At 48.6% G+C, this 25,263-nt stretch overlaps 1 protein-coding gene across 3 annotated transcripts in view; it reads left to right on the top strand.

The window, feature by feature from the left end:
* TET3 (tet methylcytosine dioxygenase 3) overlaps nt 1–25,263 on the top strand; it is a 97,752-nt gene that overhangs the window by 9,410 nt on the left and 63,079 nt on the right. For 2 of the 3 annotated variants that reach the window (XM_073211245.1, XM_073211251.1), the window contains one exon: nt 7,373–7,429. In XM_073211245.1, the coding sequence (XP_073067346.1) occupies nt 7,373–7,429 (57 nt within the window). Of the gene's footprint in view, nt 1–6,401; nt 7,060–7,372; nt 7,430–25,263 lie in introns of those variants that run through there. The other variant, XM_073211249.1, reaches the window with a different exon arrangement.

Genomic DNA, 25,263 nt, shown 5'->3' with positions numbered 1-25,263 from the left:
TCATAGTTTTCAGCAGATTGTCAGGAGTACTCATGACCTCCCCAGACTTAAGAAGCAGGCTCTATCTGAGCTGTCCACTATGGTAGTCATTAGCCACACGTGGCTATTTCAATTTCAGTTCATTAAAATTAAATTCAGTAAGTCAGTTGTGCTAGCTGCCTGTCAAGTGCTTGACAGCCGCATGTAGCTAGTGGCTTGTGTGTTGGACAACGCAGATAGAGAACATTTCCATCACCTTGGCAAGTGCTTTTGAACATGGAGCTTCCCTATATGGTCACTACCCCTCACTGACACCTGTCTCTGGGTTGGAAATAGCTGTCTTGGATGGCTGCTCTCAGGATATTTTGGGTTAGGAGGCCTGTCCCCACCCTGAGGAAAAGTGGAGGGATGTGGACAGGGACAGAGCTTTCCTGGGTCCTAACCCGTTAAAGCACCTTGCTTCTCCTTGGGGGCATGGACCAGGTGGTAATTATCTGCTAAGGGAAAGAATGTCAGCTAGGAATGGGGCATGGCTCCCCACCCAGATGCTCTCTCTGGAGCTCCCTAGGGTGAAGTGGCTTCTCCCATCCACAGTTTTGACCAGCTGCCCTGGTGAACTTTGTCCATGTTTACTTCTCGCCCCAAACTTACTTCTGCATGGACCTGCCCCGAGTCCATCACTGACTCCTTGCCTTGAGCCTCTCATTCTGGAGAAGACAGTGTGGTGACTGCACACTGGAAGACCAACTTAGGGTCTCAGGAGTCGTTACTAGTTTCCACTCCCCTCCCCATCACTTCTGTACAGCTCCCTTGTGGATTGAAGGTAGGATGCTCAGGAAGAGAGAGAAGGTGCTGCAAAGGAAGGGAACCCTTTCATTCTCCTTGAGGCCTGCTGCAGCCGACTGGCTGTTTCTGGCAAAGCCCTTTAGGGTTGTGGCCAGCCTCTGCCCCAGTGTATCTGGGCACAATGGAGGCTGTGGGTGTACCTGGAATGGACACACCCTTCTCAGCCCTGTCTCCTGTCCTTTGCATAAGAAATCTAGTAGCCTGAGTTTTTGTTAGTCACTGAGGGAGAGGAAAAATAAAGTGGGGAATCCAGTGTGGGGTGACTGGATGACCTTCAGGCTGCCACAGGTCTGGGGGTTGCTTGCTTGCTTCAGGTCACACAAGATATGTTACTGCACTGCTGGCTCTGACCTGTACAAGTTCCAACTCAGATGTGCCCCACCTCCTCACACCCAGCCAGGGCGTTTATGGACAGAATAATACACCTCCTACTGTTGGTAGAGCAGTAATTCTGGATTTCCTGAATGGAAAGGAAGTTGCATTGGATAGTGTCATTTAGGTGCATTTGCCAGACTGCATGTGTCTTACAGCCCCACCACCCCCGCCACTCTCCCCCCACCATCCTGGACCAAGTAAGGCCAGAAGAATCCAAGACAACATGGTACTAGACTGGAGACTGTTTCACTTCTGAGCCATTCTGTGGGAAGGACACCAGCTCTCTCTTGCTTCCCTTTTTTTCTTCTGTCTTACTTTTTATTGATTACTCTACCCTTCAGGGGTAAGCTTTGGGTGCCCCAGTTTCCTCACTGATGCTGGGAATGACCCTGGAGCCCTAGGAGAGAGGGATGGCAGACTCACTGTGAGTCTAGGTCCTGTCTGGATTGTGTCATGCTACAGAATGGGGAGCTGCGGTGGGGGGGGGGGGGTGCGTTGGGAGCCAGCAGGAGAAGAGCTGGTACTAGGAGAACAGGGAAGGGACACCTTACCAGAATGTTTCCTGGTCCCTGGACCTACGGTGTTCCCGGTGCAGGGCAAGGCAGCTTCCCTCTCTGGAGCTGGCTTCAGTTTCCGGAGGCAGGATGTCATCTGCTTTGACTTGTAGACCCAAAAGTTGCCTTCCCAGCCTCATTCAACAGGTCTCGCCTGGGACTGGCTGTGTGCAAGATGCTGCGCTGAGCCTCAGCTGCTGGTAAAGGGGAGGCAGCATTTACTCTGTCCTTAATGAGCTCACAGTCTGGGGAGGGAGAAAAACATGGAAACAAATTACACTACAGTCTGTTAGGGCCATGAGGGAGGACGCCTTGAGGGCAGAGACCAGCCTTCATCACCTTTGGACCCAGAGAGCCCAGGGGGAAGGGAAGAGACATAGTTTGAGAGTCTCAGGGTAGTGACATGTGAAGGATGAGGGAGTCTTTCAGGAGGGAGGCATCTTCCCTGAGCCTGAGGTGTGTAGAGATGCTACTCAAATGCTCATGGCTGGTGGCAGGGGTGTGGAAGTATGCAGAGAGCCTGCAAGGTGCCACCTGAGGCTGTTTTGGGATCTTGAGGTGGAAGATAAGGCACTTTGTGTTAATTCCTGTTGGAATCCTTTCTCAGGCACTGCCCCCAGGTTTCTAAACCACTCAGCATTCCTGTCCCACCTTCTTGGGTCCTGGAATATAATGACATTCTATGGCTGTTGAATTTGGGGTGGGGAAACCCTGACTAAGACTTCCCCCGTCACAGAGTAAGACTTTCCCACAAGCATCTAGTAGGGCATGCAGAGTATGGGTAGAGCTGCTGCCTGCCCGCCCGGGAGGTCGGGCGTGTTCTGTTTGTGGGTATGGAGGCTTGCAGGCAGAGCCGTTGGCTGGCTCTGTTTTCCCTTGGACATACTGGGTACAGTCTGATTCTGTTACGTCTCCAAGGAGGAGCACCTTTTCTCATCCCCCTCTTCTTCCTCCTCCGCTTCCTCCTCCCCGTGATTGTTGTTGACACAGACTTCCGCTGCCAAAGCTAATTGTGAGGCCTGATCAGTGAATGAAGGCAAAGGCAGTTCCCATGACAACCGCAAAGAGTCTGAAATATAGGGGATGATGTGAGTAATGGGCTGCAATTACTTGGGTGGGAATTGATGCGTGGACACCAGGGACTTCAGACATAGGCTCTGAAGGTGGAGGGGGAGTTGGGTTTCGTTGGCAGGATCCTTTGTGCGTTGGAGAGGGAATGGAAGGAGGTCACAGACTTACCTCATAGCTGACTCCAAGTGCCTTCAGGGTGCGGAATGTTGGGTAAAACTCCTCAGAGGCTTTTGGAAAGGCATGATTCCAGCCATTCAGGTTGGAGAGGCAGGACACCTAGAGAGACAGAACAGTGTCAGATGAGAAACACAAAAGTGCTGTCAGCTGGCAGAGGACTGGGGTAACCCTAGAAGGCTTCCTGGAGGAAGTAGGTTGAACCCACTTTGAGCTTTGGAGTAAAATTCTGTGGGGAGTAACCTCATTCAGCACACTGCCATGGCCAGGGAGGAGGAAAAGTCTGTCTGCCCCCTGCCAGCCCTGGAAGAGGTAGGTCGATATGAAAATTATAGAACTTCACAGAGCAGCCTCAGCTGTATGGCTACAGTGAGGGGATGGTGAGAGCCCTGCTCAGTCATTTTCTAGCTGTGTCATCTTGGACAAGGTGCTTAACCTCTCTATACTCTGATTTCTCCACCTACAGAATGGGCATGAATAATTCCTGTCTCATTGGTTTGTTTTCAGGGTTAAATAAGAGATGGTATGTTGTGCTCCCAGTATGGGGCCTGACGTGGAGTTGGTGTGTGATTGATGTTCCTGTAAATCCCCCTAAATCTATGTCTGTGTCTTTATCCCCTAGTCGTTGTATGTCTGTGTGGGCTCTGGCCTGTGGGTATCCATGCTTCTGAGGTTCTTGGTGTTAGGCTGGTTTATGTGTTCTGAGAATAAGTGAATCCATACACCTGTCCCTGGTGGGGAGGGCTGTGGCCCTGTTCTTCCTGCTGGGAATGCAGTGGAACTAGCGGTCATGAAGGAAGGTGGAGAGAGACCCTTGGCCCCCATGCAGAGGGGTTCCCAAGTACCTCTGGGTCAGTCACTGAGGGACCCCAGATGTAGAGAGGGGGGCAGGTAGAGACTGGTGTGGGGCAGGTGTGGATGTGGAGATCCTTTGCTGGATGCAACACTGCCCAGCATGCACTTTGGTGACCCTTGGAGTCCTGGCATGCCAGTTGCCTTGGAAAAGGATGGGAGGCTAGCATGGACTGCCTTGGGACCACAGGTTCTTCCAGGGTATCCAAAGGCTGCTGGATACCCCAGCCCTCTTTCCATTTACCTGGGGTTGGCAAAGAGGAGTTAGAGAGCTGGAATGAGAATGGCCTAGACTGGAATTCTAGCCCCCTACTCACCAGCTGCATGTTGATTGGCAAGTAACTGAACATCTCTGTCTGTTTCCCCATAAGAGACAGGGTTGTGTGTGGAGTAAGTCAAGTGTGTTGCTCCTCTAGCGCAGATCTGGCCCTGTGGTTGGAATAGGACAGAGTTCATATTGGGGTGGGTCAAGCAGAGAGGCAGGATGGCTCCTGCTGGCTGAAGAAAGCTGGGACTCAACTACAGTTCAGTTATTGACAGGTCCTCCCTTCTCAGGAGAGGTGTCCCTCTGAGCCTTGGGGACCTGAGAGAAGGCTGACCTGGAGAGTGGCCTCCATATCTCAGTACCCAACCCCCTGCCTCTCCACCCTCCTTGTGTACAAACTCAGCTCAGCACATTCCAGCTCTGCGCAGAGCCTAGTAAAGTGGGGAAGACAGGGCCCCCGCCCACGTGGGGAAGTCCACCGTATAAATAAATAACTACACTTGGTTGTGACTGGTACTCTAGGAGAGGCCCCCCGCTGCTCTGTGAGGCCCCAGGAGGAGTGGGTGATGCTCACGGGGGCTAGATAAGCTGGGAAAGTGGCAGAGGGAGGTAACATTTGGATTAAGTCATGTGCCAGGCAGGAGAGGAGGGGAACCTAGACAAGGAGCAGCATCTCCTCTCCAAAGCATGAAAATGTTACTATTCTCAGACCCAGAGCTTAACAGGAAGAGGTTAGGTTTAAGTGCCCCCAGCCCTTTTTCCATTTACCTGGGTTTGTCAAAGAGGGGTTAGAGAGCTGGAATGAGAATGGCTTAGACTGGAATTCTAGCCCCCCACTCACCAGCTGCGTGTTGATTGGCAAGTAACTGAACATCTCTGTCTGTTTCCCCATAAGAGACAGGGTTGTGTGTGGAGTAAGTCAAGTGCGTTGCTCCTCTAGCACTGTTGGTACAGGGCCTGGTCTGTAGCAGAGGCTTGATAAACTGTGGCAGGCACTGAGGCAACAGTATTAATGGTTACTGTCCAGGCAGTGCTGGCTGCTCTCATAGCAGCAGACTGTGAGTGGGGTGGGTGCGTGGGACAGCAGTTTGTGGGACCAGGGTAAAGGTGGGGTTTCACTTGGCCAGGCCAGCATAGGAGCTAAGGGGTGCAGAAGGTTCCCTACGTTGAGCCGTGGCTCAGGACACTGCTCCTTGCCCTGCCTTGTCACCTATTCTGGGAAGGAGCCCAGCAGAGCTGTCCCTGTCCCCAGGGATAAGGTGGGTGTGGGCCCTGGTGCCTCCTAGAGTCGCCTCACTGGAGGCCAGCTTCCTTGTTTCTGCTCAGGTAGCTCATTTGGAGTACCCCCATGGGGGCCCCAGGGAGGGGGCAGCCACTGGGCATCTGTGGTGCAGTGGGTAGAGACACTGAAACTGGGGTTCTCACCAGCCTAACTAGTCCTAGAGGCACTTCTCTCTGGCCTCAGCTTCTCCATCTATGAGCCTGAGGAGTAGCACAAGGTGCGCTCTCCCAGAAAGTAAGAGTGATGGTGACTAGCAGCACTACAGTGTGGCAGGCACTATGCCCCTGTTCTTCACAGGATCCTTACAATGTGTGTGAGGTAGCTGCTCTTCATAGTTCCATTTCACTCATGAGCAAAGCCAGGCTTACAGATGTTAGATACCACTCCAAGGTTTGCAGCTGGGGAGTGGAGGAGCCAGAAGTGAGTGCCAGTCTGTGGACATCCTCTTCCAGGGAGGTGGAGCTCTGGGGTGCACAGCTGCAGGCAGGGCATGGGGTGGAGCAGGAAGTGCCCAAGAATTAAATGCAGGGATGGATTGCAGGGCCTTCCTCACCCCATTCTGCTCTTTCTCCTGCCCTGTCTCCAGTCTCCTGCATGTGCAGCCATCAAAGGCTCAGAGTCTGAGAACCAGAGGCCAGAGCTCTGGGAGTCTGGGCCACCTCTCCTCAGCCTTTCTGGGGATGGGCAGCCCTGATCCCTGGGGGGGGGAGGGGGGCGCCTCCTGTGGCCTTTCTGAGAGAAGAGGAAACAGTGGAGTGATGGTGACGGGGGAGGCTGTCTGGATGGCGGGGTATGTTCAGGTAAGAGGATGACTGATCCTAAGGTGTGGGTGGGTACCGGGAGGGCAAGGCTGACTTGGCAAGGGGTTGAGCCACAGGCAGCGTGGGCTTCAAGAAAAGGTCTGTTTTCCGAGGTGGGCACTGGAGGGAGGAAAGAGTAGGACTGCATAATGGTTAAGGGTCTGGTCTTCAGAGCCAGACAGACCTGGCTTAGAGTCCCAGAGCTGCTGTTTCCTAGCTCCTGTCACCTTGGGTAAGTTAGTCCACTTGACTTGCCTTGTTGCTTCATCTACAGAATGGGGTGAAGGTTCATACTGCCAAAGCTTTTTTTCCTGGAAGATTGCAGAGGCTATTGCTCCGGGTGCAGTTACCGCAGCAGTTAGGACCGGGTGCAGTTACCACAGCACCTGGCTCGGTCCTAACTGCTGCTGGGTGGTCCTGGTTAGAGAGTGGTGCAGGCAGGAGGAGTGGGCTCGACCCCAGGCGCGGTCAGGCATTCTTGACCCTGGACATGCAGAGGATGTCTCTGGGTATAACCTTCGGGTCCTCCTCACGGGAGGAGGCGGGGTGCCCTGGGATCCCCGGCCTGTCAGGGAGCGGCGGCAGGCCTGGGCCGCCGCCAGCGCGGCTCCGCGGCACCCCCGGCGGCGCCCCCGCCTCCCCGCTGGGCAGGTCCAGCCCCCGGTGGCCCTGCCCCCGCCCGGCAGGCCGCGGGGATTGGCTGGCGAGCGCACCGCCCCCTGCACACCAGCCTCGCCGGCGGCGGGGAGGGGAGCCAAGCCGGCAGCTGGCCGCCGCCTCCTCTGCAGTGCCTCCCTCCGTGCGCTCCGGCGGGGATAATGGGAGGCCCTCCGGCCGATGCACCAGAGGAGGCCGGCCGAGGTAGAGCGGGCAGGGCGGGGAGGGACGCGGCCAGACAGGACACAGGAGGAGGGGCAGTGTTCTCCTGGATTTTGGGAGGACGGAAAAAGGAGACATGAAAACAAAAACACACTGGAAGGCGACTGAGCCCATCCGCCGCGAGTCTGGGCTGCATCTGGAGGCAGGAAGATGGTCCCTGCTATCCTTTCTTTCCGAGGTCCCCCCTCCCATTCTCCCCCTCTCCCTGCAGTGGTGCCGGGGGTGCAGCAGAAGGACTTTGCTTCTTTCCTGGTGTCAGCCTCGCTCATCAGTCTCTCTCTGACTTCTTTTGCAGGTGCAAATAAAGGCTGGTGAAGTAGCCGGGCAGTGGGGACAAGGGGCTGCTGTCAAGGTACCGTGTGTGTGTGTGTGTGTGTGTGTGTGTGTGTGTGTGTGTGAGAGAGAGAGAGAGAGAGAGAGAGAGAGAGAGAGAGAGAGAGAGATGGGGGTGATGGGTTTGACCGGGTTGGATAAAAATAAAGGGTCTCCTCCGGTGATCCCTTAATCTCCCACTGTGTGTGTAGTGGCAGCTGAGGGGGGCGGGGGGGGGGGCCGCCAATGAATTCTCAGGCCTGTGCAGGTTTTGTTTGGATTCCGTTTGCTTTCTCAGCTGGATGGTCTGGGTGCAGTTAGGATTGGGTTTGTTGGACTGCTATTTTTTTAAGACATGCAACCCTCTCCCAACCCTTGCCTCTGGAAATCTCTCCAGAATGTCCCTGGCACTGTTGGTTTGCATCCAGTCTGCAGAAATCCCCGGTGTGGGGGCTGAGGGGGGTTGTAAGGGGGAGGGGGAATCGCGCTTCTGAGTCTGAAGCTGATAGGGTGTCATTAGTCATGCTGCTGTCACCATGGAGATGGCTGGAGAGGAGAGGAGGTGGTGGGGGTGAGGATATTTTGGGTAGGGTGGGGGCTGATGCAACATCATGACTGGGATTCCGGGGGTGGCTGCTGTTACTTTGTGCAGCTTGGTGTCTGGGGGAGTGGGAAGGGGTTGTTACCTGGTGGGTGGGAAGTGGAGAAGGGGGCACTGGGCTTCTCCATGTGGTTGTCTGAGGCTCTGGGGTATTTGGATCAAGGCAGGGCAGAGTGGTGTGTTTTCAACCATTACTGGGAAACCCAGATGTTCCTCCCGGTTGGCAAGGACCAGGAGTGTAGGTTTCCTTGGCCTTTGCCCCTGTTGCCAGGACTGGGGACCCGCCTTGAGTTTGGGATTACTCAGCAGTATCCTGTGCTGGCCACGGTGGAGGAAACAGAGCGGGAGGCAGCTCCATGTGGCTGCCTCTCAAGGCAAGAGCAGAGAGGCAGGGGAAGGAGTGTGGGGACAAGTGGGCAGGGACAGGACAGGATGGGACTTCTCCTAGGACGGAGGGAGCCTGTTCCTGTCTTTGCCTCAGCCCCACCCTCCCCTGAGGCCCCAGGAGCCTGTGGGGAGCTAGGGGAGTCTGGTTGCTTGGATAGCAGGTGGGTGAGCTGCTCATGTCCCCAGACACCCTTAGACTTTCCTCCCTGGAAATCCTCCTCCTGCTTCCTGGGAAACCTGTGGGAAGCTCTGTGTAGGTGCTGGAAGTGGCACTCACTGTCTGGGGGGCGATGCTGGCAGGGAGGAACTCTGCTTCCCCATGTGGGATGGGGGATCCTGGGGGAGGCTGCAGGGTGGATCAGGAGCCAGGGTGGTTCCCTGGCCTCCTTCCAAGGAACTTGAGGCAAAGAAGTGCTTGGGGGAGGGCAAGAATTTTGCTTCTAGAGGAAGGAGAAGAGCCAGGTGGCATTGGCCCCTGTGGGGAGCTGGGCATGCCTTAGCGAAGCTGGGAGTAGTGGACGATCACCTGGGCCAGACCGTGGGAGGCCCCTGAGGCAAGCAGAGTGCAGTTGGTGCTGGCAGTGTTGTGGGTGGGGAGGAGAGAGCTGTGAGCTCACACCACACTCTTCCCTGGAGCCAGAACCCCTGGGTTCCACCTCCGCTTCCTCCCCTGGCCTCCCCCTGCTGACTAGGGGAGCCATAATCACCCATGTGCTGTTGAGGGCTTTGGGCACAGAGATCATGGAGTGCACCTGTTCTCCCCACACCCTAGGGAAAGCAGGACAAGGGGATGGGAACAGATGGGCTCAGGGAGGGGGCAGCTCCAGCCTTGTCCGCCAGAGCTTCCCTCTGCTGGGAGGAAGGACTGCTGGCAGGTTTGTTTACTCCCTGTAATCACCCCTCCTACCACCCTGCCTAGCGATGGCTTCTCTTCAGCTCTTTCCAAGTGTGTTCCCCATTTCTCCCTGCCTGCATTCTGCTGGCCCTGCAGTCCTGCCGGAAGTGCCTGGCCTCATACCTCAACCCTTGGTTGTTGTGGACATGTGGCAGGGGCTACTTGAAAAACCCAGAGGAAGCTCTACAAACACGGCTTTCCTCCCTGCCCTTCTCAGAGTGGGGCCTGAGTTGGCTGCCTTTTTACAACACCGGGGTTGTGTCTCTGCTTGTTTTTATTGTTGAGCTGTCTGAGAAGCTGGCACTGGCACTGCCAGCAAACACTCGGATCTGAGCACTCTCCCTGCTCCTGGTGCTGCCTTGCCCCACATGGAGTTTTCTTAGGTGTCTGGGTGGTTGCAGTTGTCCCACATACTCCAGATAAGGCCGTTTTGCCAGATCCTCTTCCTCACCAGGTAGTGGTGCAGGAAGGTGTGTCTGGTGTGTGAGCTCATTTTGAGATCAGACCAAGACTCTGGGACACAGGACTCTGTGTCACAGTCTGTGTTCCCATGAGATGGGCAAGCCTCATGGTGAATGGTGTCCAGCAGCCAGTGAGAATACACTCATCTCCTGGGTGCCCTGGCCTGCTGAAGTTTCAGGAGTGCCCGTGATGTAGGGTGTGCGTGGTGCCTAGCACAGGCAGAGTTGAGCTTGAAAAGCACAAGTTCTCATTTTACTGTCTAGTGTGTTGCACATCTACCCATGATATCCCAGGGAACATGCCATAACTCACACTGTTGCCACTGCCTCCTTTTGACAGCCTGGATAGGTAAGTGCCCAGTGCCAAGAGCACAAGGCCACCCTGCTTTTGGGCTCCCATGCTGCTCCCATTCTCTGCCCTCTGGAATCCTTGACTGACTGAGGATGTCTGGAAGATGTTTTGGGGCTGTGTCAAGGATCACTGCCTCCTGTCTCTCCTTGGACCACTGCAGGAATGCCCCTGCGTCGAGGATCTGTGATCCTTGACTTTGCATGGACGTGGGTGACTCCTCTCAGTTCCTCCTTGCCTGCTCTTCCTACTCCCCAGCACTTTGTGAGGGTCCTTTTTTTCTGAGGCATGTTTATAAGTGGTAGTGAACTTGCAGAGATAAGAAAGCAGGTGAGCATGTCAGGCAAGAGGGAAGGGAACCAAGCATGATGATTCAGGAGCTGAGTTTGAGAATGAGGGAGAGGGCTTCCCTCACGCATCTTAACAACTGGAGCTAGAGCTCCAGAGCTCAGCTCCACCTCCATAGTGATCCCAGCTGGTTTTTGCATGTGGAGGGAGAGGGAAAGGACTTTGCAAGATAGATGCATGGTGAGCCTAAGGAAGCACCTTTCTGCCCTCATTGGTTCAGGGGCCCTGGAGCTGCCTGCAGGGATGGCTGGCTGTGGCCCTCTGGCTGGGCTCGCTGAGGAGGGACCTGGGGCCTGGGCTTCCTTCTGCTGCAGGTGGATATTCCTGCTTAAATGATTTTTGTGGTCTTGCCAAGTCCCTCCCATACCCATGAGGCTATAACAAATGGTTTGCCTGGGGGGTGGGGGTGGGGGTAGCGAGTGTAGGGAGGGGCTCTGGTTTGGCTCAGCTTTTGGGTCTCCCAGTCCTCTCAAGTCCTCTTTCCCATCCTGACCTCTTGAGCTGTTGGCCTCATTTCCTCTCATGCTTGGGCATCTGGCAGTCAACTGAGGTCACCTCCCCCTTGTTCCCAGCATGTCTGCAGCTTTGGAGAAGGAGATGGCTTCCTTGTAGTTTAGTTTAAGAAGACTTTGGGCAAATAGGGGACAGGATGGCTTAGAGGAGTAGAATCAGTTGACTGACTTGCTGTCTGTGGCTCTGACCCCAGCTCCATTCACTTTATCTCCTTTGTGTCCTCCCTTTGTCTTCCAACATTTACTGAGCATCTACCATGTTCCAGGTACAGTGATAGTCCTGAAATATAAGAGAAACTATTATTATTTTAACTTTACAATACTACTGGAAACAAGAGACATTAACTAAATTACCTAAAATCAAAACTCTAAGTGGGAAAACCAGAATTGGTGGTTTTTGTTTTTCATTCAGTGAAGGCTTCTAATCTTTTTGTTTGGGCTGTGAACTCGCATGGGGCAAACCAAACCCTTCACCCCAGCTGTGCCTAGTTCTTTACATTTGCCTTCCTCACTGGCCCAGGGGACTTGAGGGACTTTGAAGGAAAAGTCAACATTTGAACCTTGTTTTCAATAAATTAACATTGCTAGGATCTGGTGATTACAGAATAGGGGAGTGAGGTCAGAAATGGAATAGGTGGGAAAAGAGCTTAGTTTTGAAAGGAAGGTGTTGGCTTTAGATGTGTTGTGTTTGAGATTCAGGTAAAGCTGGATGGAAATACCATGCCTGAGCATTTTACCCTGAACCTGAAATTGCTTTCTACTCACTAGGAATGTGTGTTCTGAAGCCTTCTTTCTTCAGATGGCCCCCACAGAGACTACTGACTGAGAAGAGGAGGCTGGGAAGGGCAATTGTGCAGTTTCTATTTCACTCTACTCCCAACTCTGCTCCTACTCTGGGTCCTGTCACTAGCTATGGGGGTTGCAGGGGGTGGGTCACTTAATGTCCCTGGACTTCAGTTTCCTCTGTAAAGTTAAGGGGTTGACCTCCAAAGTTATTCTCAAACTAAATGTGGCAAAAAGCCAGTTTTCTTTTTTTTTTCTTAATTTCCAAAATGTTGCAGACTGCACACAGTCCTGCTTTGTACAGCTAGTTCACAGCTTGCCACTACGCATAGTTCACATCAGGAGCTCAGCACCACCCAGACAGGTTGGCGAGCCACTGGTAAGGTGAGTCCAGTGAAAAGGCTCTTAGGTATCATAGCAGGTTCCAGTTGCCATGAGGGCTTCTAAAGGCATGCTCTTGGTTCTCAGGGTTTAGTCATGGTGGACTAGTGATGAACAGATTATGGGCCATACCCTCTACAGCATTCCTTTTGAACTTTGCTTCTGGGAGAGCAGAGGGTCTCTGTTTTGACCCCTCCACTCCTCTCTGGACATGATTTCCTCTCCCTTATGTACTGTCCATCTTGGGAACAGAGCTACCGCCTGGAAGAATGGAGATCTTGCTATTCGAGAGATTCTCTTTAAGGACCTCGAAAGGTTTACTTGCATCTCAGCTTCTGTAGACAAGGATGCCTCTCCTTCACCCTTGCATTTCTGTGAGTCTCCGATTCTGGTGGAGAAGTGTCAGAACCTGTTGAACCCCTGCGTGTGTGCAAGCTGCATCATTTAGAGGAGCAGAACAGTTCAGAGGAAGGCCAGGTCTTCTGTAGATGCAGAGTGGACTTGGGACCTGTGGGACACTGAAGCTCCATTGGCCCAGGCAGGGCACCTTGAATTTTGGGCTTTTCCCATCCTGTGGCTCTCACTAATCTAGAGGTATAGCCCTTTTCCTTTGAGGGCTGATCACAAACTCTTCCCTGGTTTCTGTAAGGACAGATATCCGATGTCTCTGATTGCATTACACGAATTTGGGCATCTCCTTCCTGTTTTAGCCCACCTTCCCCTGACTATACACTCTCCAGAGTTTTTTTTTTTTTCCTGCTAAGGATCTTTGGCCTTTTCATTTAAGATGCTAAAGATTAGACAAAAAAATAAAAATACCAATCCCCTTCTACTCCAGCCACCTCATCCCAGAGGAGAGTGGGAAGGGGGCTAAGGTGTAGGTAGCATTGTCTTGTTATGAAAATATTCCTTAAGAGGCAAACATCCCAAGGACAGTAAGATTAGGGTCTGAGCCAATCCTAGTTAACTCTGGCCTGGAACTCTGGGGCCTTTGGTGCTTAAGTAATTGGATTTTTCAACCCCGCCTCCAAGCATTTTCCACGTGTAATCCTAACCTCATGGGCTTTGCTGAGGAAACAAAGACATTGAAAGGGTTTGCAACTTGTCCCTGACAGTGAGCTCCTGAGCTCCCTGCCCTGTTGATTGAGATTTCCTGCTTTGCCTCCTCTGTGGCATCCCCCACTCTTCCCCCCAACCCCCTAGCCTCCCCGACCCCAGAAGTCTGCTCTCTTAGCCTGTGGGCCTTGGTTTCTAGTCCTGCTAAACAGATGGAGTTTACAGAAAGAGCTGTTTCCTGCCAGTGCCCCTTCCTATACCTTAGGAAGTTTCCATTTCTGATTCCTTTGGCTACCCTGCAGAAGGTGGAAGAAGTAGAGAGGCAGGGTTCTGGGCTGACAGCCCCACCTGCATCCCCAGACAGACTCCCTCTGCAGCACCTCCTCTCTTGAGTGTGGGCCAAGTCACTTCCCCTCTGGCTGAGCAATTTCAGGCTGGGTACAGAGGGTGCCCCCTGACTGCACCAGGCTCTGCTGGACCAACAATTGGGATCGTTATTGCCCTACACCCTGACTCTGCAGGCATACAGAAATGGATTTTCAGTGGAGTGCTGGAGGCTGTGCCCCAGAGACACCCCCCCTACTTTTCCTGGCCCTTTGGCTCCTTTTCCCATCTCCCACTGGGATTTCCATCCTGTGACACTCCTCATGGCCTCAGCGCATCCCCTCTTTTGCCCCTTGTGCTTTGAAGCTCATCCCTAAGTTTTAGACTAAGCAGAGAGGTCCCCTGAGGACACTGCTTTGTGTGGTGTGGGCCAAGGACTCCTTGTGTCAGAATTATCTAGGAGCTTGTAAAATGCTGCATCTTTGCTGGGCCAAATAGCCATCTTCTGGGGTCAGACCTGGAGGTCCCTTTGTACAGTTACCATGGACCCAGGATGAGGGTGGTGCAGGGCTTTGGAGATTAGTGTTGGAAGCTCTGGGCAGCTGGCTATGTGGCAACCCTTTCCCTGGCCCTGCCACTTGTCCCTGAGCCAGGTCCTAGCTGATGACTGAGCTATAGGCTGACCTCTGTCACCTTTCTTCCCACTGTTATATCTCCTCAGTTTCCTGTTTTCCAACTGTGGGTTCTCCATGGTGTCATTTGGACCCTGGGTAGTAGTTAAGACTTAGCTCTGGGGTTGTGTGCTTGGAGTGGTGTATGTCTTGGGGCTGTGTTGGCAAGTGGTCCAAGCGGTCTGAGCACCTGGCCGGGAACCAGAGCCCTGGGTCCTGTGTCGAATCCCTGGGAGGCCCATCCCCCTCACTTGTCAGAGGCAGCTGCCTCCATGCGGGGGCATTGCTCCCCACTGGGTCCCTACCTGAGGTCTGGGGGAAGTGGGATGTGCAGGAGGTCCTGAGTGGGTGCCAGGGCACTTGAGCCCTAAGCACTCACTTCCACCCCCTCAGCCTCCACTAGGATGGGCAGAGGCCATGCTTCAACTTGCCTAGAGAGTTTCCAGGAGCCAGTCCCTCTGGTTCAACTAGTTTAGTGCTCCTTAGTCCCATTGCAGATTAGAATCATCTGGGGAGCTTTTAAAAAAGAAAATATTAATGCCTGGGTCTCAGCCCCAGAGAGTCTGTATGTGGTCTGGAGTGGGCTCCAGGTCCCAGCATTTTTCAAAGCTTCCCAGGTGACTCAAAAGTGTACTCAGGGTTGAGAGCCACTGCTCTCTCATCCGGTATGGCTTTCTCTGTGTCTCCCAGAGCCCTGGTTTGCCCTAGAATTTTTTTCTCATCCATTAATAATTTTAGTGATAATTAATACAGAGTCTGGAAAAATTAAAGAGAGCGAGACATGTCAGACAAAATACAGGATTGAATTTTTATTCCATGAAACTGATCTATGAGTTCATATTTATATAAGAATTTAAGAGGGAAACTGTAGCAGGGGACAGAAACTGAGTGTTTTCCTTTCAGTTTTTAAGTTTTTAAAGACTTTATTTAAGTATAGCATGCATGCATCCTGTGTACAGCTTTGTGAGTTTTCACAAAGTAATAAGCATACCTCTATAAGGAGCATCTGGATCCAGAAACAAGTACTGTCTCCCCACTCACACTGTCCAGAATTTCTATGGCATTCGGGCAAAGGCAGGTCAGGCTGTGCATAGTACAGCCAAGTGTGTTGGCTTTGGGCCTGGAGGGTTTCAGCTTTTCCTCCACCAGGAACACCTTTACACGCCTGTGTGGGTGCTCCTGAAGCTACGTGGGTTTCCCAGTGAGAGACTCCCGCCGCCCCTGGCAGAGGAGTCCTGCAGGCCCGCTTCCCTGTGTTACCTTCTGCCCATCACCTTTAGTTCCTTGTCCTATAGGCTCTTAGGCTTGCCCTTCTCAATCTTGGCCATATCCAAAAATCTGTATCATTTTTTGTTTTTGTTTTTTAAATTCTCTTTTGATTATACTACTGTTCTTGGGAAAAATTAGAAAATAGAAATAGAAGGGGAGGAAGTTTCCCATAACCACTGCTAACTGGAGTGTCCCTCCAGACTTGATTATGTGCAGACTATACACTTTGTTGTGTTGTTTATAAAAAATGGATGCATGCTGCATGATAGCCCACTTTACTCTGCATAATAACTAGCTGAAATACTGTTTATTGAGCACTTACCATGTGGAGCACATGGGGCAAAGTGTTCATAGTTCTTTCCCTTAGTTCTCATGACATCTCTGGGGCAGGGGGTGCTAGCCCCACCTTTCCAATAAGGAGACTGAGATTTGGGCTAGTAGTGTGACCACTGACTGATGTTTCTCAAGAGGATGGAGTGGAATTAGGCAAGGGAGTCAGTCCCCTGTCTGTAGATTGCTGCCTCTCCCCTAGGGCTGTCCTTTCATGTTAAATTCTTTGGGCAAATATTGATTGAGCAGAGGACATTGTTCTCCTTAGTGATTGTTTTTCCCTTTTCCCTTTAATGTGAATGTCTTTGGTGTTTTACCCATAAGCTTGATATTGCTGATTATCCAGGGTCTTCTGTATCTAAGGAAATGCTCTCCTATTCCATTTTATTATGAAGTTTTTTTCCTGTCAGTAATAGCTGTTTCATTTTGTCACATCTATTTGCATGGTTTGAAAATGAAATTGTATTTCTCCATTGCCTATTAATAAGATAACATTTTAATACATTTCTTAACATTGAACTGTCCTTGCGTTCCATGACTATATCCTACTTGGTAATGGGGTATTTTTTTTTCTAACATGCTGTTTTATTTATTAATGTGGGAGCTTTGTATCTGTATTTATGAATGAGATTGACTTATAATTTACCTTTTGTATTTTCATTGTCAGATGTTGACATTAGAGTGATAGTAACTTCATATAATGGATTGTGAAATGTTTATTCTTTGTTAGTATATTTGCTCTGGAACAATTTAAATAATAATTTCATTCCTTTAAGAGTTGAAAAATATATGCTGATGAAATCACCTGAGCCTGGTACCTTTTTTGAAGTATAATTCTTTGCAGCTTTCTGATATTTTTTTCCTGTGGCTATTCCTGTGGTATAGTGTTTACTTTGTGTTTTCCATGAAAGTGATCTATTTTCAGGTTTACTAGCATAATGTATATATAGTTATTGCTTGTTCAGATCCCTCAGTATCTGTAATTTTTCTTCACTTTCTTAATTTCTAATGTTATGTGTTTTTTCTCTTCCTCTCTTAGCTTCTCCAGAGTTTTATGTTGTTTAAAAGCACATAGATTTTGTCAGTTGTGCTGTTTTTAAAGCATTAATTTCTGCTGCAGTCTTTATTGTCTTTTCCTCAGATTTATTTGGTATGTGTTTTTTCCATATTCTCAGTTGGATCCTTAAGACAACTCTATTTTATCCACCTTTTTCTACCTTCTTATTTGATCACAAACACATTTTAAAATATGACTTTTTCTCAGAGTAAAAAAAAAAATATGACTTTGTCTCTAAATTCTAGTATGGCCTCATTCTCCAAGTTTTCATAGTTTATGTCTGTGTGCTCGAGCTCTTGGGGAGATGCTGATGAAACACCTGATGTGAAAACAGTTCTGAAAGCAGGCTGACTCCCCTTCCTCCCAAGAGGGGCCCTGCGGAGAAGCTCTTCTCGTGACAGCAGCAAGGCTGGACAATACATGTGGTCACCATACAAAGTCATTGCAACATTGTTGACAGTATTCCCTATGCTGTACCTTCATCCCTGTAACTCATTTATTTTATAATTGGAAGTTTGTACCTCTTTATTCCCTTCACCTATGCCTCCAGCTGCCTGGCAACCACCAGTTTGTTCTCTGTATTTATGAGTCTATTTGTTTTGTTTGTTCGTTTGTTTTATTCTTTTAGATTCCACATGTAAATGAAATCATACAATACTTGTCTTTGACTTATTTCACTTAGCTAGCATACTACTGTCTAGGTCCATTCACATTGTTGCTGTTAGCCTTTCAAAGGGCTACAGACTTTTTCATTTTATGGGTTTATTATAATTTAATTGTTTTCTTTTGATGGACATGTGGAGTTCCTATTTCTTGCAATTGTAAGTGATGTAATTTACATATTTGGACATACATTTTTTGGTTATTTGTTCAAGCATTTGTACAGATGGGACTTTGACATTACCAGATTACCCTCCCAAAAGGTAATTTGATAATATCTATCAAATATACTGCTCCACCAACACTGAAAAAAGTATTATCAGCCTTTAATTTTTGCCAGCCTGGTAGTCAAAAAAGTTATCTCATATTTCTTTTATTAGTGAACTTGAGAATGTTTTAAATGTTAATCATTTTGCGTTTATTCTGTGTATTACCTGTTATACTCACTACCCATTTTTAGATTCTTTTTTATTGATCTATAAAAGTTCTTAATATATTACCAATATTAACCTCTGTTATATTTTGAAAGGAATTTTTGGCCTCTGGTTTGCCTTTCATTGTGTCTGTCATAATGGAAATTTGATTTTAAGGCAGTCAGAATTCATCAGTATTTCAGTGTCCAATGTTTTACTTTACTCTATAGTTCTATTTTAGGTATTGAGTTCTCTAAGCTGAGATTTATTTTTGTATATGGTTTAAGATAAGGATTGATTTTTTTTCCCAAGCAGAAAGCCCATTGTGTCCAGTCTATTTATTGAATATTTATAGTCTCCCAAATGGTTGATAATTCTGCCTTATGCCTTCTATGAATACTCATGTATTCATGGGTGTTCTAGGGCCTCTCCTCAGCTCCATTGAATTGTCTGATTTTAGGTCAGTATTTCATTGTTTTAATTACTGCAATTTTTATATAACAGTTTGGTTTAAAATACCAACGAAAACAAAAACTCATTTTTTCCACAACATTTTTTTTTTGGCTTTTCTTTTGCATTTCCTTTTCCAAATAAGCTTGAACAACTTGTCAAGTTCCATGAAAAATGTTGGGATTTTTTTCATTTGAAATCACATGGAATTTATAGATTATTTGGGGGAGGATGGACAGCTTTATGATGAGTCTTCCCATCCAGGAAATGAAAAGTTTATCTCTTTGTTCTGGTCTTTTTGTGTGTCCATCAAAGATTTTAAAGTTTTCTTTTTTTGGCTGTTCCATGTTTCTCACTAAGTTTACTCCTAAGATGTTGTGGGTTTTATCATTGCTGCAATGAATGGAATCTTTTCTGTTACACCTTTTAACCCAGTGCTGCATGTACATCAGAGACACTCTGGGTTCTGTCAGCTGCTCTGTTATGCCTCTGACTCTGCTGCGCCCTGGAAGCGTCCCCTCCTTCCCTCCGTCCCCAAACCCATTGTCCTTACCTCCATGGCAGTCCGCTAGTGCCTGGTGTGAGTTCTGAGTGGTGAGGAACTTCTCTTACTCAGTTTTGTTCCCCAGTTGCTGGCATAAAGCCTGGCATGCAGTAAATCCTTTTAATAAATGCTGTGGCATCAAATTGATGAGAGAGACAGTGAACTTCACCTTCCCCATAGGGTGACAACCTAGACCAACAAATGCAAGGAGCAGAATCTAAAGCAGCCCTGGTTCCCAGCCTGGAGGCTGGGTAACAGAGATGGGTCACCTGCCCTGTCCCCACAGTAAAAAGAAGGTCCTAGGCATTTTCCCACAGGCAGACATCAGTAAGGCATCCTCTGCACTCACACCTCATAATTATCAACAGCCCTCTTGTCATTAATTCTCATTAGTTCTGACTAGTACGGAGAGTGGCTTTCTTGGTTCCCAAACAAGGTAGCAAAAACACAAACTTACCTGCACCTGCTCTTTGGGGAGGAAAATTGTTGAAGCTGAAAACAGCTTGTAAAGACTGCTGGTGTAATTGGCTCCACATCTGTGTGCTGGCTTTCTCTTCCAGAGTCTGTGATGCCCCCCAACCCCAAGTATTCCTAGGTGAAGTGCATTCCTATCTATGTGCCAATCCTTCCCACTGTGTTGGTATTTTAAGCGTTTACTTGTAACTGGGGAATAAAAGGCACTTCTTGATGGAGCTGTCCAGAGCAAGCTGCCCTGCCCCGGGTCGTTCCATAACCTTAGGTCCCCGTCTCTGTGGAGCCAAAAGCTAGGATGGAGAGGGAGCTGTGTGCCTGTCTAGGAAGACCGGGTGCGTTTTATCCCTTGGGTACAGGACCACAGACTTGGAAATATCAGAATCCCTGGTTCTGTTAAGCAGAGGTCAGATTTCTGCCTCTTTTCCTGTCTTAAAAAGGAGGTGGGGGAGGAGATCAACTTGCAAGAAAGACCAGTTAGGGCAGGCTTGAGCCGCTTCCCAGTCACTGTAATCATCCATCCTTGTGCATTTGGTTCAGTATGTCAGCAGGCTGCGTTTAACTGCAGTGGGGAACGGTTCTCATTTAGTGGGGGGTCTGTGCTCATCCTCCTCTTTGATGCTCAGGGTAACAAAGGAAACAGAAACACTTTCTCTGGCTCCTCTGTTGGTTTATTTAATCCCCTTGGGAAATAGTGGAACTGAGGGTACCACTCAGTTGAGAGGTAGGTTGAGAGGAAGATGGACGTACCACTCTGGGCTCTTATCCATCCGTGTGTACATCCCTCTCCAGGGCCTCCAGGGGCCATCCAGGGCTTGGGAAAGGTCACCATGGGCCCTGCCTGTGCCATGTCCTTGGGTCCCTTGTGGCAGCCATGGCTGTATCTTGGCCAGCTCTGAAGGAGCCACCTTCTCAGGGCGCAGAGCAGAAACTCTGACAGATGAGCCTCTGGGAACCTGTGGAATTGTTCCAAATGCCTGCTCCAGAGCAGAGGTCTGCTGGCAGGGAGGCTGAGGTTCTGGGCTGCTCCAGGCTTCAGCTCATCTGTTGCTGAAAGCCTTTTCCTACCCCTGCCTTCTCTGCCCACATGTTGCCTTATCAGGGAGCAGAGGCACCGACCACAGCATGTGCACATGGCCGGTGGAAAGAGTCTGCTGTCCCCTGCCAACCTATAAGACCTTCAGCTCACCCAATTTCTGAGCCAGTTGGGACTTTCCCCTTTTTTGTGCTCACCCTCATCCCCACAGGGTGGGCTTCTCAAAGAGTTTGAGGACCACCTGTGAATCCCCTCTGTAGACACCCGGGGCTGATCTCTGGAGGTGGGACCTGCATCTGTGGCTGGCTTCCTACAGGTAATTTCTGTGCCCACTGGAATTTGAGAACTGCTAGTCTGGAGTAATTTAAAAGGGGCTGTTTACCTGGGGACTCCCAATACTTACTTAGGACTGAAAAGATACGACTTTAAGTACTGTGATGGCTTGTAGAAAGGGCCAAGGTTTGGGTAAACACTTGTGAAAACCCAAGAGAGACCAAGTATAAAAGCTGTTGTATTTCAGATCAGAGCAAACGCTAGCAAAGAGTTAGAACTTTTTTGTTGTTGTCTATTGCAAAGAATGCAAATTCACTGCAGAAAACTCAGGAAGTTCAGATAAGCAAATAGAGAAAATAAAGTATCTATGGTTTTACCTCTGAGAACTCCTGCTGATATTTTTGTCTTTCTAGAATAATATTTTTTCATTTTAAAATGTCTTTATTGATTTTCTCCATGGTTATCAACAAAATATGTGTTTATTATAAAAAAACTTTAAAATTGGTATAAAAATTTGGGCAAAATGTTTTACAAATCCTTTATTGCTGTTTAGGTATGATTGCACTTCTTCGTGAAAGTTATTTTTATTTCCTTTGTCTGGTTTTCTTTAGTGTGATTTTTAAAATGAATTAGTTTCCTATATTCACAATATTCTTTATCATACTTTGATAAATATTACAAAGTCCTTTTAATTTTTTAATGTGTTATTTTGCCAAGCTTTTTTTAAAAAAAATATTTGTATGATCACATCTAGTTCTAGTACTTTATCAGTTGATTATTTTTTTGGTTCTGTTATACAAAACAGGCACTGCTTTGGCAGATTTTAAGAGGAATTGAAACAGATTGGGCAGATATAGGCCAGACCAGCACTTGTCATTTTAGTGTTCCTTCACATGACCCAGAATTATCTGGGCTTTACCCTAGAGATGTCAGGCTGTGGGACTGAGTCCCAGTTGGCCATGTCTGGCTGGGTGGCTTGGAGACAACACCTTAGCCCTTCTGAGCCTGTGGATTCCTATTCTATAAAATGGAGAGATAGTGCCTACCTCTTTGGGATCTGGGAGAATTAGATGAAAGAATAAAAGAGATCAACATTGTTTTTAAAGCTAGAGAAACAATGTAATAAACAACCATGGGAGCTGGTGCCCCTTTTGGGGGTAGTAACTGACAGATTTCTACTGTCTGGTAATTGACGTTTTCAATATTTCTCCCTTATCTCTATCAATTGTCTGAAAAAATTGTCCTTTCATCCATATTTTCAGTTTTTAGTAATGCACTTTGTATCTTAGTCACTGATGATGGTTATATTCCTTTCACACTTCTAATGCCGTTTATTTTTTTCTTTTTAAAATTATCAGCCTTTCCAGGAGTTTATTTATTTTATTGGTCTTTTGGAGAGCCATTTCTGAGACTCCATTTATAAATACCATTACATTTTATTTTCTAATAAACTGTTTCTGTCTTTACTGATTCCTTTTTCCTACCATTCTTTAGTTTTTATTCTCTGGCTTCTTGGATTGAAATCTTAGTTTTACTTCTTATTTAGCAAAAGTAGGTATAGGAGCATGAATTTTTCTCTGTTAACAAGCTATTGTCTTCATTGATATTAATTAATCTTCCGATCTGTAACTGTGACTCCTCCCCCAGAAACAACTGTTTTTATACTTCTATCAGTTTATGTATTAATTATACTTAAAGTACATACTTACAAAACAATAAAGTACATACCATAGCAAATGGTAACAGCTAACATAACAACTAGCATAAACAGATTGGAAATAAATGTAATGGTGATTTTGATTTTGCTTGTTCCCTTGACCCTAGAGTTATTTAGGAGAGTTACTTAGGATTTCCAGATGTTGTGTTCCTTTTGGTAAGAGAGGGCTGAAGGCTGCCCTCCGAGGGCTGTGCTGCCTGTCAGTCCAGGCTGTGGGTCTGCGCTCTATGCAGCCTGCGTGTTCTGGTGGAGCACAGTTGTGCATGTGTGTTGCTGAGGCTCTGGTAGCCCCCAGGGTATGCCAGAGAGGAGCGGCTTCTCTGTGGTCTGTGCGTGTGAAGGGAAGGAATCTTGGACAGAGAGCAGGTGGTCCCTCTTCTGAGGCTCTGCTTCTCCTGACAGCCTGGACCCTGCCCAGGGGACCCCTTTTTCACTTGCCATCTGCTCTGCAGTTCTTGCCCAGGGCTTGGGGTGGTGTCGGGGTTCCCTGTCCCTGGTTGGTGGCTGAGCTGGGGTCTGGAACAGGAGGACTGGAGTCAGACACCCTGACTTCTAGAGCCATCCCCATCTTGTTTCCTATTCCTCGTTTGTAAAATGTGGATAATATTACCTTTCCACAGAAGTTGGAAGAGTCTTTGAGGTCATCTAGTAGTATAACTCTTAAAAATATTTTTATTTTGGCATAATTTCAGGGTTTCATAAAAGTTGCAAGAATAGGACAAAGATTCCCAAAAGCTAACATTTTACCACACTTGCCTTATTGTTTCTTTCTTCCTCTATAATTTTTTATTTGAACATTTCAAAGTAAGTAGCAGATGATGCCTTTTACTTCTAACTACTTAAGGGTGGGATTTTCTGAAATCACATGACTACAGAGCTGTGATCAAAATCAGGAAATTAGCATGGGTGCAGCAGGACTACAGACCTATTCTATAGACTTTAAAAGCACTAATGCCGTAATTGACACCATAACACTAATCTACAGGCCTTGTTCAAATTTTGCCAATTGTCACAACCTCTTTTTAGGAGAAAACCCCCCAAATCACCATATTCAGTGGCCAGGTTTTTAAAGACTCCCCTAATCTGGAGCACATCCTCAGTTTTTCCTGAAATCCTAAAGAATTTTTTTAAAGGCAGAGGAGGAATTTAGGGCCCAGATGGATAAAGGAACTTGTCCAGGGATCACTGCAAGACAGCCTGAGGAGAGCTGGCACTGGGAATCTGGGCTCTGTGGGACACGCCCCCACCTCCCTCAACCCCCTCCCACCCCACCAGGTGAACACTTAGCTCCTAGGTCTTTATCACCAGCCAGCGCCTCAGGCAGAGAGGTGGGGTGGGGCCGTTCCCCAGGGAACTGCCTGCCCCTGCCCTTCCCTTTGCCCCCTGGTCTTCGCAGTGCCCAGCTGCCGCACCCCTTCCCTAGCTGCTTGGTGTTGGCCTGGGATCAAGGCTGTAGCTGGGGAGAGTGAGGGACTTTAAAACTGGTCTAGCCACTGCCTCTCCCTTGAGGAGCAAGGATTGTGGCCTTGGGTGGGGCACAGCCGTGGCTTTTTGAAGAGTGACACCCTCAGGTTGGGGGTGAGTGGCTGGGGCTTGTTCATCTCCAGCCGTAAGTAGGAGCCGTAAGTAGGAGCCGTAAGCTGGGCCAGAGTGAGCTAGCACCTGCTCACCTGCCCCAGGTCCTCCCCTGGGGTCTGGAGCGGTCATTTATATGACAGAGGGGAGACTTAATGGGTAATTGACTGTGAGGTTATCTTGTAGTAGCAGTAAGTACTCTCTTATACTGTGACTATTAAAAACATGATTCATTTTTCAACAAAATGATTTGCATTTAACCTCTTAAGGGCATGCTGCTTGCATGGTGCACATTCCTTTGTCATGTCTTGTTTTGTTTTTTTAACCAAATTTCTTGCAAACTCCCTCCCCTAAGTTTTTTTTAATGGTAAGGACCTTCTGAAGCAACATGCATCTCACATCTGACTGCTGTCTATGATTCTCCTTAGCGGATCAGTGGGTTTTATGTCAGTGGGTCAGTGGTTCTTGGTTTAGGGGCCCCTGCCTGTGCATTTTCAGAGCCCATCTTTCTGTATCACCCCGAGCTCAGGTCCACATCAGCGTGCTTTTCTTCCTGTCTCAGGAGCTCCCACGCCCCCTGTCCTGGAGGTTCTTCCCTTCAGAGTTTAGCAGTGGAATGCAAGGTGGTCTCCCATTTTGACCTCCACCACTTTCCTTGGATAAAACTTCTCTTTGCACTTTCACTCGTGCCCCATAGGAGAAAAAATGGGTGATAAACACCTGTGAGGAAGTTAGGGAGGAGAGTGTATACTGATGCTCCCGTCATTCTTCGGTCCCTTTTCCTCCACCCCTGGGGTGGGCTCCCCACCTCTGCCCGCTCTGCTTGAGCAAGTGTTCAATTTGTGTTTTTGTCCTAAAGCTTCTTACAAAGATGGAGATGAAGGTTTTCTCTAAGGGTTTTGTTAATCATAGTTTTATTGAGATATAGTTCACTTAACATACAATTTTCCGATGTGAAGTGTACGATTCAGTGGCTTTGGTATGTTCAGAGTTGTGTGACCACCACAACTCTGTATTTCAGAATGTTTCTATGACCCTCAAAAGAAACGGCCCACTAGCATTCACCCGCGCTCTGGCCCCTCAACCCCCTCAGTCTGAGGCAACCACTGATCTTTTTGTCTCTGTGGGTTTGCCTAATCTGGGTATTTCATACAAATGGGATCATTCAGTATGTGACCTTTCATGTCTGGCTTCTTTCACTTAATATTTTCAAGGTTTACCCACAGTAGCATGTGTCAGTACTTAGTTCCTTTTTATGACTGCATGATATTCCTCCCAAAGGCAAACTGGAGACATATTTTCTAAGTTGTC

Source organism: Manis javanica, chromosome 1, assembly GCF_040802235.1.
Source record: "Manis javanica isolate MJ-LG chromosome 1, MJ_LKY, whole genome shotgun sequence".
Taxonomy (NCBI): domain Eukaryota; kingdom Metazoa; phylum Chordata; class Mammalia; order Pholidota; family Manidae; genus Manis; species Manis javanica.
The sequence above is the reverse complement of the archived record's forward strand: the minus strand, read 5'-3'. Positions and strand labels throughout refer to the sequence as shown.